This window comes from Lygodium microphyllum, chromosome 25 (genome assembly GCF_053477565.2).
Source record: "Lygodium microphyllum isolate KBCC chromosome 25, Lygodium_microphyllum_v1.1.10, whole genome shotgun sequence".
In the NCBI taxonomy this organism is placed as follows: Eukaryota; Viridiplantae; Streptophyta; class Polypodiopsida; order Schizaeales; family Lygodiaceae; genus Lygodium; species Lygodium microphyllum.
In genome coordinates this window covers 43,948,951-43,961,834 of record NC_141159.1, presented here as the reverse complement: position 1 = coordinate 43,961,834, position 12,884 = coordinate 43,948,951, and the positions used below count along the sequence as shown (strand labels likewise).

At 40.4% G+C, this 12,884-nt stretch overlaps 1 protein-coding gene across 2 annotated transcripts in view; it reads right to left on the bottom strand.

The window, feature by feature from the left end:
- Positions 1–12,884, bottom strand: part of LOC148014149 (DNA-binding protein) — a 68,057-nt gene that overhangs the window by 31,604 nt on the left and 23,569 nt on the right. For both annotated transcript variants that reach the window (XM_087667429.1, XM_087667428.1), the window contains exons 2-8: positions 9,402–9,506; positions 9,233–9,301; positions 9,024–9,113; positions 8,843–8,926; positions 8,489–8,653; positions 8,097–8,284; positions 7,921–7,993 (exon numbers count right to left, since the gene is read on the bottom strand). In XM_087667429.1, coding sequence (XP_087523555.1) covers positions 7,921–7,993; positions 8,097–8,284; positions 8,489–8,653; positions 8,843–8,926; positions 9,024–9,113; positions 9,233–9,301; positions 9,402–9,506 — 774 coding nt within the window. The remainder of the gene's footprint in view (positions 1–7,920; positions 7,994–8,096; positions 8,285–8,488; positions 8,654–8,842; positions 8,927–9,023; positions 9,114–9,232; positions 9,302–9,401; positions 9,507–12,884) is intronic.

The window sequence follows — 12,884 nt, the reverse complement described above, 5'->3', positions numbered from 1 at the left end:
TGTCTCACCCTTGGGAGATATGTAAAGGGATTCGGCATTGTTGGCTTCATGTGCTCATCTCTAAGGAGTGAGTAACTAGGGTTTCTGGGCAGCTTTACATGTGGCCCAACCAAATCTGCACCAACTGATTATCCGTGCCTTTCTGCTAGATATGAATATATTTTCTTCATTGCCCCTTATCTGCAATGCACCTTCAATGGAGCAAAAGGGTAGTGACAGTTTGATTTACCAGACATAATCAACTTGAAATTGAAATTCAGCAAAATAAACAACACACACACAAGAGAAACTAAAATTTCCCACAGTTGCATGATAACACCTGTTGGTCTAAAAATCCTGGTGCCCCTTTTGGTATTTTTTTGTCTAATTTCATTGAAGAGCTCCAAATTCAAGGTTACAAAAATCTGATTTTCAGTGAACATGCTATTGCTGGGCACAATTCCTTGTGAAAAACAATGCCTGTAAATCCAACTTTAGAGTGCTGAATCAGTCCTCATTCCTGCCCCAAATTGTCCATACACACTCTTCCAAATCAGTCCCACTTATCTGCATTTGCCAGCTGTTTCTGCTGTGGGCATCGACCTTTCACGTGAAAAATCTATTCAAATTTTCCTTCTAATCATTCCCACTTCGTCCCCTACCTTTGCAAACCATTTTATCACAAATGGAGCTGCTTCCGTCTACCTTGGACCCCCTAAGTTGTCACTCAAGTCTGCTGGCTCCCACCCAGCTGCAGTCCAGTCAGAGACCTGCTATCCATTTTTCTTCCAAGTTTTCACCATTTGGAGGATGTTGCCATGTCAACCAATGATGCCGACTATCTATTGCAGTCAGTCCCCCCCCTCAATATGGAGCCTGTCACCATCACATTAGGGAACTTCTGCTGTGTTTTATGCTGCTGCATCTGGTGCGGCAAGTTGCCTACATTTTGGTGCAGTCAGCCACCTTCCTAGATGCTTGTCCATCCAAGACACATCTTGTTTCTGTTGCTGCCCCTGGAGATCATTTTCCCTTCATCATCAGCTATGAAGGACTGTGTTTTGCTCTCTTCACTGCTATCCACATCTATCTGGTGTCTACTTCAACAACACCCCTGCCCAAAGGACTATGCTTCACTCCCTCTGCAATGCATATTCCTCACCTCTCAACCCCAGTCCTAGATCCACAAGGACCTGAGGCCATTGTATCATCATTTCATTCCATCCATCGTTCTTCCATTCTCTGTGTTTCAAAGTTCATTCAGTGCTAGTGATTCTCCTACACTCTGTTGTCTCCTCTACAGACCCTATGTTACTCCACATATCCAACTTCCACTCCTAGATGCCTGCTCGCATCCAGGATCTGTTCAAGTGACCACACACTTGGCCTACTATTTGCAGCATCTATGAACCAGCTTTCAGCACTTGCACAATTGGAACCACCTCTCTAGGTGTCACAGGCCCTATGTCTACCCTTTATGGAGAGAATCTTGTAGTTCCCACGCACTGCTCAATCCTTCGCACGATGTTTAGAAACGAAACGTCAGAAACATGTTTCATAAGTTTCTTCGAGAGGGAGCAAAATAAGAAACACGGGTTTTTTTATATAGGGATTTTTAATAGTTTTGACTAGGCAAAGAGGTTCTAAACCTCTTTGGAACTCTCTCTTAAACAAAGAATAGCCAATTGAACTTAAGTGATAATAGAGTCAATTGAGAATAATATGTTACATATCCATGATCCATTATTGACTTGTCACTTATGTCAAAGTTAGTCTTTGGACAAGGTATACTATGGTTTAGAACTCAAGCATTATGATTCATATATATCATATGAAGAAAATTGAAATTAATATGTAAATAGTCTATCTACAATATGGACTGAGTCAAAGTTGCAACATCATGATCCTCATTTCAAAACAAACTAACAAAATATCAAAATCGAGAATGAATCATAACATATCATAAATAACTCATAAATGAGACTAAATATTCACCTCTCAAGACAAGAATAGATACTAGATTGACAAAGTCCAATAACTAAACAAAATCACAAAAAAATCAATCTCTCATCCAAAATCTTAAGCTCTCACGAGTCATTACACATCATCATCATCATGTTTAACATTGCTCAATAGTTTTTGTCAAAAAAACCATATTTTGGGTTCCAATTCACCAAAAAAAGAACACACGTTTTTTACTCTTAGAAACGTTTCGTACTTTAAGAAACATTTCGTAAGTTTCAAATTCAAAGAAACGTGTTTCTTAGCTGCTGTGCTTCCTTCAAGCGGTCATCTCACCTATTGATACCCAAGATCTCGAGGATCTACCTAGATCGGGGCCTTGGAGGTTCAGCCGCGACTTGGTGACGAGGCCTTCATATTCCTTCTTGCATGGATGCATAGAGCTAGTGGCTTCTCTCCCGAGGTTGAGTTTCGGATTCTCCAGTTCACTCTATCTATTGTTCTTTACTGTAGGTTAACTTCCAGGTGGAAATCTTGGATCTTAGGGATACTCTGTTTCTTCTTCCTCCTCTTCTTCTTGCCTTGGTCACTTGGTCAGTATGAAGCTAACTCCTGAGATCGGGTACGAGCATATTCTTATGATTCTCAGCACCACACAAAGTCCGACATTCCTCCTATGCATTGCATATTTTCATCATCTTTGTACTAGGACGCTTGGGCAAGTAAACAATTTCCCCACAAGGGACATTGTCCAAGTAGCACCTACTGCATGAGCATTCTTTAGCATGTAGCATTCCATCTCCACCTCACTCTTCTCTTGTTTCTCTTTTTGGGCTTGAGAGGGGATGTTGAGAAACCCTTCACCCGCAGTTTTGCGTTTAGGGTCTCGCATTTTGCATTTAGGGTTTCACAATGGACAGCCCCAAAAAGAATCTAGTGGACGCCACCCTAGACAACTGATGCCCTCCCTCCAAGCACCACCCTAGGCAATCTCTTGCCTAGTTAGAGGCTGCCTCTGTCACTCATTCTACACTATTGATTCATTCAGTATGTCACCTCTTCTCTCCAGCCTCTCCACTACTCTCGCACCCCTTCAGGAGGATATTGTGGTTCGTGGTTCATGGCTATCTTTATCATCTTCCTCGTGCTACTGCACCTTTGTTCCCTTGTATCACATTCACTCCATGATTTAGAACTTCATCATTCCATTCATCAGAGTTTCCTCTCTCTTCTCTTCTCTTCTCCATGTTTGTTGACTTTACTCTGTGTTCCTCCTCGCAAACCCTACTGTCTTGCTGGTATGTCATCTTTTCACAATGCCTTCACCAATTGACACGGGTCTCAAGGTGGCTATGGCTGTCAAACCCTAATTTCTGCAAAAAATTAGGGTTTACAACAAAGATCTCTCTGCTATGCACTAAATTTGACTGAGATTTGCTCAAAATGACTGAGAAATACTCACATCCCCTAAGAACAGGTTGGAGAAGGTAAGAGAGAGCCGAGATGAGAGAGAAATCTAATTTTCTTTGTGAGAAAACCCCAAATTTTGCATGTTGTCTACTCCAGCCTACATTTAAACCAGTCATCTACTACCACGCACTTCCAAAATACTATCACCTAATCAACAACGTTGTTATTAGTCCCTAGAAAGTGACTCCTTGCTGTACCCTACTTGTTGAGACCCCTAGATAGCTGTCTACTACAGCATATTGTTGTTCTTTGATCAAAAAATGAACCAACAGCTCTCTCTCTCTCACTCTCTCTCACTCTCTCTCTCTCTCTCTCTCTCTCTCTAAGTTGTAAACTAATTGAATGGCTCAGACCCAACCCCCAAAAACGTTTTCTCAATTTGCATGGGCATTTTTGCCGAGTGGCAACCTTCTAAACTTATTTTTCAACATTATCCAACCATTTGATTATTTTTCAGAATTAAATAATCTTAAAAGTTAATTTTAGCCCTTCAAACCCTGCCCAAAATTAAATATGCCCATCCATAATGAAATTCACTAGGTCATTTGGTACTTGGAGTGGTTCCCAACCTCTATTAACCCTTAGACTAGTATTAATTAATTAATGCTAGTCCCTAGTATCACCACAGGCACTTATTGGCCAAATAATTGTCCTAGGGTCAAAATTAATACCAATTGATCCCAAAGCCCAACAGGCATAAATTATCATAACTTTTGCTTTGACACTCACTATACCTTGGGGGTCCTTGGCCTATTACCATTAAAAACTGCCATATGCGTCACATGTGCTAAACAACCTTGCATGTTTGATCAATAACTTAATCAAATGTTATCAACAAGATTAAAGCATCTCAAATTTCACATCTTTATGACAAAATCTAAGTCTCCTAGGCAATCACACAATAAATCCCGTGGTCCTAAGTCCTCTCTTACTTGTCATTATTGCAGGCAACAAGGTCATATAAGGCCACTGTGCCATAAAATGCACAACAATATGCATAAAAAAGACAAAGGGAAAGTGCAAGATAGTACCAAGTCTTCTAATGATCGTAGCATTGTGAAGTCCACTATTAAGATTAAGAAGATAAATGCCTAAGAGTACAGTTTAGATTATTACATACTTGTTGCTTCTTCACTTGATATCATTCAGTTGCTTGATTTTCAATCTGTCTACTCACAATGTTAGCTTCTTGATTCAAGGGTTCCTTTCATGTTACTCTGTATTGTCATTGGTTTTATACCTACCGCACTATTACAGATTTAGTTAGACTAGGTAATAATCACATATATGATATTCTTGACATAGGTGATGTAAGACCGCAGTTTGATACTGGTGCTCCACTGTGTTGCATGATGTACAACATCGCCCAGTTTTGACCAAAAGCCTTATCTCAATTGGACAGTTGGATGATGACAGGTATCATATATTTTTTAGTGATTCTGCATGGAAGATTACACATGGTAATCTCAGTTTTGCCAAAGATGCCAAGGTTAGCAGCTTGTATCCCTTATTTATATCTAGGTCTGTTGATCATATTTTTGCTATGACCGATCTTCAACATGTATCTCTTTGGCATTACAATCTTGGGCATATGTCCCTTAAAGGAATGAAAGTCCTCACTCGTTTATAGTATTTACTACCTCTTAATGACTACTCATGTTTTGATTGATGTGATCATTATTTATATGACAAGCAAACTCATAACTCGCATAAAAAGTCTAGTTCTACACATGTGGGTGAGCCATTGGCTCTTTTGCATTCAAATGTTTGTGGTCACATGCCCTGTCAGTCATTAGGTGGTGCAAAGTATTTTGTTACATTCATTGATGACTATTCGCATAAGGTCTAGGCCTATTCCATAAAGTAGAAGTCAAAAGTTTTACCTATGTTTCAATGTTTTCTTACTATATTTGAAAACCAATCTAGACATAAGCTAAAATGCCTATGATCTGACAATGGGGGTGAATATCTCTAAGGCATTTAAGCAATTTTATGATAAGTGAGTATTAAGCATCAGCTAACTGCCCTACACCCCACCCCAGAATGATATTGCAAAGCACATAAATAGGACTATTCAAAAAAGAGTCCACACCATGCCTAATCAAACAAGCTTATCAAAACATTTTTGGATTAAGGCAGTTACTATTACAATTCATCTTATTAATAGAAGTTTCCTTGCCATATAGTAAACGTGCATTGCAATGCAAGTGGACATATAAGTTGAAGAGCACCTCTAGTTGCCCCAAGCTAGCATACAAACCCCATTTGATTACAATGGGTTTTAAACAAGAAAAGGAAGTCAACTTTGATGAGATATTTTTTTCCATGGTCAAGATGGCTACCCCGCACTTAGTTTTAGCCCTAGTTACACAATTAGATCTAGAACTTTATTATATGGATGTTAAGACAGCTTTCTTAAATAGAGACCTGCATGAGAACATTTATATGTAGCAACCTAAGAGCATTGTGGAAAAGAGTAATGAATATCTAGTGTGCAAGTTGAGAGAGACTCTCTACGAACTTTAGGCACCTAGGAAATCATACCATAAGTTTGAAACTTTTATGCATTACCAGGGTTATTCCTGCAATGCTATGGATCCGTGTTTTTACAGAAGAAGACCTATAATGGCAGCCTTATCATGTTGGTACTACACATTGATGATATAATAATCGTTGGAAGTGATCGTGCTAAGTTGGACGCTTTAAGGACTCAGCTCAAGAAGAGCTTTGAGATAAAGGACATAGGGCATGTCTCTCACATACTTAGTATACACATTACGAATTATTATTCTAAGAGACTTCTCTACTTTTCCTAAAAGGAGTACATCCACTAAGTACTTGAGCAATTCCATGTATAGGTTGGTAGGCCTATTAGCAACCTATTACCTTCTCATGTTAAGATCAGTTAGATAAATTGTCCCCAATCACATGATGAGAAGGCCGAGATAGCCAAGATCCCATATACATACACATTGGGCAGCTTGATGTATACCATGATAGCCACTAGACCTAACATAGCATTTGCAATGGGAGTTGTGGCTCCTTATATAGTGACACCTAATTGGCAACATCGGGACGCCGCAAAGGGTATCATGAGATACCTTAAGGGCACTGAGGATATATACATTTGTTATGGTGCCAAGATACTAGAATCGTAGGTTACACAAACTATGATTGTGCAGGACATACAAATAGTAAAATGTCCACCTCTGGCTATATCTTCACTTTTGCTTGAGGTGTTGTTTCTTAGATATCCAAAATGCAAAAATACATAGCCTTGTCTACTACCGAGACTGAGTACATTACAACCACCGCTTAGGCTTGGAAGGAGACCCTCTGATTAGGCCATCTGGTTGCAAACCCTAGTATGACTATGACTCCTACATTGCAATCGAACTCTATGAGTGTCATTCATATGTATTCAGGTCCGTTATCACTTCATCAAAGAGGTGATTAAGGGCAAACTCCATCTGCTTGTCAAGATCTCAATTGACGAGAATCCTGCAAATCTACTCACTAAAAGTATCCTAGTGGAATGTTATGCCTTAGAAAGTTGATGGGCGTAAGATGAGATGACGTCTATCCCCATCCTGTTGTACTTATATGTACATCTTGTACTTTGTCACTTTTTTCTTGTTTTCTCCACTCTCACGCACATTCACCTTTAAGCGAGAGGTTGTTGGGGATTAAAGACCGCCTATGCATAGCCATCTACATTTTCTTTGTACACAGTGTCCGCACACATGTACACTGCAAATAGCAGTCGCCCATCACTTTTACTTTATTCTTTATTTTTTCTATAACAATAGAATAAAGGAAATTGTGACTATTGGAGTTCCCACATACCGTCTTACTCTCTCTTGCTTGAACCTCCATAGCTCTTGCTTCCGCTAGTGCTTTTACTCCTGCTCTACCTTTCACTATTCAACAGTCAAAAACTAGGGAAAACTCAATACCCATGCATGCAAGAGGCCTCAAAGACTGGGTTGAGTATTTAAGGATGGACATTGTTCCTTGACATTTTTATGTAAGGGGTGATTGGGAAGCTAGAGTAAGAGTGAAGGAAAAGAATACAGAAGGATAAAGCTAAGGGTGAGGGAAACAAAAAGATGAGAAACGAGCAAATAAAGGGATGGAGAGGTAACAAGGGGTCCCAAAATGATGAAGCAATCCTTTGGGGACTTGTGATAAGAAGGATACCAGAGACTGAGGAACAAGCCATAGAAATAAGGAGAGAAAAGAGTCAAGGAGCACTACAGTCAACATGGAGATGAAGGGCTCATCTGTCATCAGCTGGGAGGAGGGACTGAAGCTCTAGCACTTTCTACTGAAAGGTTTTATGCTCCAAACACCCTACCTTTTTTCTGCAATGCATTTTTTGGTGCTATGACTCAAACAGACCCAAACCATTGATTTCACAACTTATTTGAAAAGACTTATCCAGAATGAACACAAGCATTTCAACAAGCCAACCTTGAGAACTATTAGAAACATTTTTAGGCGTTTAACCTGAGCATCAAGAGCCTTCTCTAGAACTTGAGGTAGAAGTCTTGCAGGATGACCCAGTCGAACAAGTTTCAGTCTGCTTAACATTACAGATGGAAATCAAGAAAGTGGATAGCAGAAATAGGTTATTCATCAATATGCATACAATAAGTCAGCCCCAAGGAGAAAGATAGCTGTACTTGTGAGAGGATAACCGCTCCACCATATTATCAACGGCAATATTGGAGGCAGCACAAGCAAGCACCTTGTGCCCACGTTTTACCTCTTGCAATATAATCTCAACTACAGTAGTGGTCTTCCCAGTACCAGGAGGTCCATGAAGCAGCATGATATGATTCGAATCCAATGCTTTTTGAACAGCTTTCCTCTGCAATCCAGCAAAACATGACTTGACTCTTGACTTCAAACTGTATGTGCAGTCCAAATATAAGTCTCGTTATACAGCTCAATATCTAGGCAATGTGATTAATGGGTTGATAGTGGATTATCTTTCATAGATTGTGTGTGCAGATTTGCACGCCTGAGGACTGGATTAACTATCTTCAGAATATGTGCTTGAAGCTTTGCAAACCTGGGAAGGATCAAGATGCGTATTGAATGGACTAAATACTGAAGTCTTCACTGAAAATAAGGGTGGGCTGGAACCGAAAAGCACAGGTACCAGTTCAACCGCTGGACCTTTTTGTATGCCCTTGCTTAGAAGAATCAGAGTATCCTTTAATCTCCGGTAAGTTACCTTCCACACAACACAAAGCATGTCAACTGACATGGTTCTCCAAACATTCTAGACTTAAAAGTTCCAGGCATAGGGTACATATCACCAATTACAAATACTTTTTCACCAACTCCAAATCTTTTAAGATTGCATTCAGACACAAAAACTGGTTCAGATTGACTTATCCACAAGCACTAAGAAAGTAAAAACCTCATTAGCAACTTTCTCTAGGCGAAGAGATGAATCTAAACCATCTTCAGGTACATCATCAACAGCAACTGTGATCGACAAGTCCTGAAAAAAATATTTCAAGGACAGTATGTTGGCATGAAACCCATTAAAAACCTAAAGAATGTGAAGATGCATTAAAACACAAGACTAACCAACAGACCTTCACACGGTAAACAATGCCTTGGCATAATGGTGAACTGTTGAACTCTGCTTTGTTTGGCTTCAAAATCACCACATCATGTGATGCTAACTGCATAAACATTGAGAAATCCATTTTTGTAAGGTGTGAGCACAGTGTTGCATGGTTTCCCTATAAACTTTAAAACCACTTGAACAGCTGGAAAACAATATGCCTGTCAGGTTATAGACCTTGTGAGAAGGAAGTAGTTCACCCTTGTTAGATTGCAATTCCAGCAAGGTCTTGCCCAACAGCCCTGTCTAAGATCAAAAAATTGGCTTATTGAGACTTCAGCCTAAGGCTGAGAACCAATATTTTGTGTAAAACATTTGTCACACCATAGAGAAACTTAAGAGGCACCTGGAGATCAACGCATTTGAGATTCAACAGAGTAGAGCCACGCCTCTCTGACATTTGTGCCTTTGTAGCCGTCATGGATTCAAGTGATGAGGAGATTTCTGCTTCCTATCAAAGAGCCCAAAGGTTACATAAAGAAAAAACGGCACATCATGTGTATTAATTAATTGCATTTGTCAAAAGAAATATCAGTGTTTATCAAACAAATCACTCTCTCTTTTTGAAGGCGTACCCCAAAACTAGTTTGGACCATTGATAAACTTGAAAGAATACTCAAGGATGCAGAAAACCTCCACTGAGAAAGACAAAACTATCTAGGCAATTCACAAACTCCAGTGTACTGAAAGAAAACATACTTCAACCTCACTTTTGTCATTCTAATCTAGCTTGAGACTAAGCCCATTTAATAATCTTTTTAAACCTGCTAAGCAGGAAACATCAAGTCAGTTCATTATTAGTTTGCGTTGTGGATGCTGTAGAAATGGGGAGTGAGAATAGAAATGAGCAGGCTGGACTTTGGAACTATAAATGACTAAGGTGACTGGGCAAGAACAGGTCAGTAGTAGTTATTCCCTTTAAATAAAACACTTGATAGATTTCACTATAACATGGCAACAAACCCAGGGGACAACTGGAAAAAGGGAATAAGATCCCATAACATCTGGGAAAACACTAACAGGCTTCAAAAAGTGTTGACAAATACAGCAGATTCAGGGAAAGAATTCAGTCACCAAAATCATTGTACCTCTAATTATGCATGCTTTCTTGCATCCAAGTATATTTTCTGCAGCAGAACTCTCCTGGACATTAATGCACAATTACCTGCAATATTGGATGTGCAAGTTTTCTTGCAGTCAAGACACTACATTGCAATTGTCACTACCTAGGATTTCTTACGGCTTCTGAATCCTGAGACACAAACGAAGGATGTGTTTAACTAATCGTCACCATTAATACACTCTTTTGTTAAGCAATGGGCATAAGGAGAAAAAACACGAGTCACGTGACGATTACCAATACACACAGAAGAGATCCTCTAACTATCAGTTGTGTGTATGACATCCAATCAAAGATTTGCCTCTACCCAATGTCGATGGAAGGCATTGGTAATTTAAATTTTGAACTAGTTTCTAGTGGAGAAGCTTGACAAACAATCAAAGTGTCCCCTAAGAACTTTATTAACCAACCCCTTCCCCACAATATATATATATATATATATATATATATATATATATATATATATATGCCTCCAAAGTCTATTAATCCTATTAATCCCATCCGTGCTATCTCTTCTAAACATACTCTGAATCTCCTTGCTTTGAATTTTCTTGAAGGAGGTGGACCTATTCCAACTGTGTGTACAACTTCGATCTGCTGGTAAATTTCAATGCTTCTTAGATGCTCTGATACCAAGGACACAGAGAGGGCATTCAGTAAGCAATACATCTCTTTGCGTTCTCTACTCCTCTTAGCTTCCTTACGCTATTCATCACTCTCTTCTTGTGCACTCTCGCTCTCTGTGTTCTTACTGCCACGCTCTGGGTCCGTGTGTGTGTGTGTGTGCGCGCGCCTTCAAAGAGCTCATTACAATGATTGGAGTAGGCAGCTGTTTAGTGAAGGACCCAAATGCTGGTTTTGAGTCCGAAGAGTGCTTCACAAATTGGAACCTAACTTGGGACTGCACCCAACAGACAAGCTGATCATGCAATCATGCATGCAATGTGGAACAAGGTGACTGTTATAAGAATGTAGCAGCTATAGCAATGATCGAGAAGGAATTGGCAAAGGCTTGTGGAGGAATGCACACCAAACTGCATGAGGCAAACTGCAAAATTATGGCAATGAACTGGCTGGAAAAGCACACAGCATGCACATGATGATGACAGGAAACCTGAATAACTGGACCGGCTGCAAATGGCAGCAGTCTGCTGTCCAAATCAGAGCAGCAAGCTGAAGCGCACCAGGGGCAGCATTGGGAATTGCAGCAACAGACTGAAATGCGGCTGTCTAGTAACAACCTGTGTGCACAAACAGGGGTGGAACTGAAACACTTGAGGCTGAGTCAGCGTAAAAATCTAGGAATGGGCTGACCGCCTGACTGCCAGTAAAAAACTAGGAATGGGCTCAGCGCCAGACAGCCAGGCAATGGCCAATGCCGGAGGGAAGTTGGAACAGCATGCACGAATAGGCAGCCATGCACTTAGTCTCCAAGGCACAAACTTGGGCTGCCAAATGCAAATGCAGTCACAAGTAACCAAGCAAACACACAATCAACTCGTGTCTAGCTAGACTAGGGACTACCTATAGACTCAATTGTCCATGATAGACTCCCAGCTTTTATACTTTGTTTAAGGATTCACTAAAGTTCTACATGACCTTTTACAGACCCTTGATCTTAGACACCCATGAAGGAATCGATTAGGCATGGAGATCGAGGCAGACAGTCATTACTCGCAGTGAGAGAGATAGGGAGTGCGAGAGAGCAGAGTATAGAGTGAACACGTTTTTAGGTACAATGACGAGTGTACCACTTTAGGTTTTAGATAGATATATGTATGAAAGTACAATGTGCTAAGGGTGTGTTCACACCCGTGCACATATAAAAGGCACGATGGCCCTTTATTCCCAACAACCTCCCACCTAAAGGCAATGTGCATTAAGAGGAGAAAAGAATCAGGTAAGTCTAAGTATGTACAAAGCTGAAATAAATATATCTATCCAACTCCCATCATCTATCGGCAATGAGCAAACCGCTCTGCTGGAAGACCCTTCGTGAGAAGGTCTGCAGGATTATCATCTGTATGCACTTTGACAAGCTCAATGCTCTTGCTGCCAAGTACATCTCTAATGAAGTGATACTTCACCTTTATGTACTTTGTCTTTGCATGAAAGACATGATTCCATGCTAGCATGATAGCACTCTGACTATCACAATGGAGAACAGGTAACCCCGTGATGCCAAGCTCTCCCACCAAACGTGAAAGCCATAAAGCCTCCTTGCATGCCTCAGTGGCAGCTACATACTCTGCCTCTGTAGTAGACAATGCAACACACTTTTGTAGCCTAGAGATCCAAGAGACCGCACTCTCCCTGTCTCTCTCACTGCGCGTAATGACTGTCTGCCTCGATCTCCATGCCTAATCGATTCCTTCAAACATATCCTCAACTGCAACCAAGCCCAAAATGGTTCTCAATGTAGTCATCTTGACTACAGGAGAGAAAATCTCATCAAAGTCAATTCCATGCTCCTGCTTGTACCCCTTTGCAACCAATCTTGCTTTTACTTTGGTGAGGAACCAGAAGTGACCTTCATTTTGTAAACCTATTTGCATGGAAGGGTTTTCTGCCCTTTAGGCAACTGCACCAAGTCCCAAGTGCCATTTTTTTCAAGAGATTCCATCTCTGACAGCATGGCTTTATACCATTTCTTGCTGTCCTGTCTGTCCATTGCTTCCTTGAAGCAACATGGTTCACCACAGTCTGTCA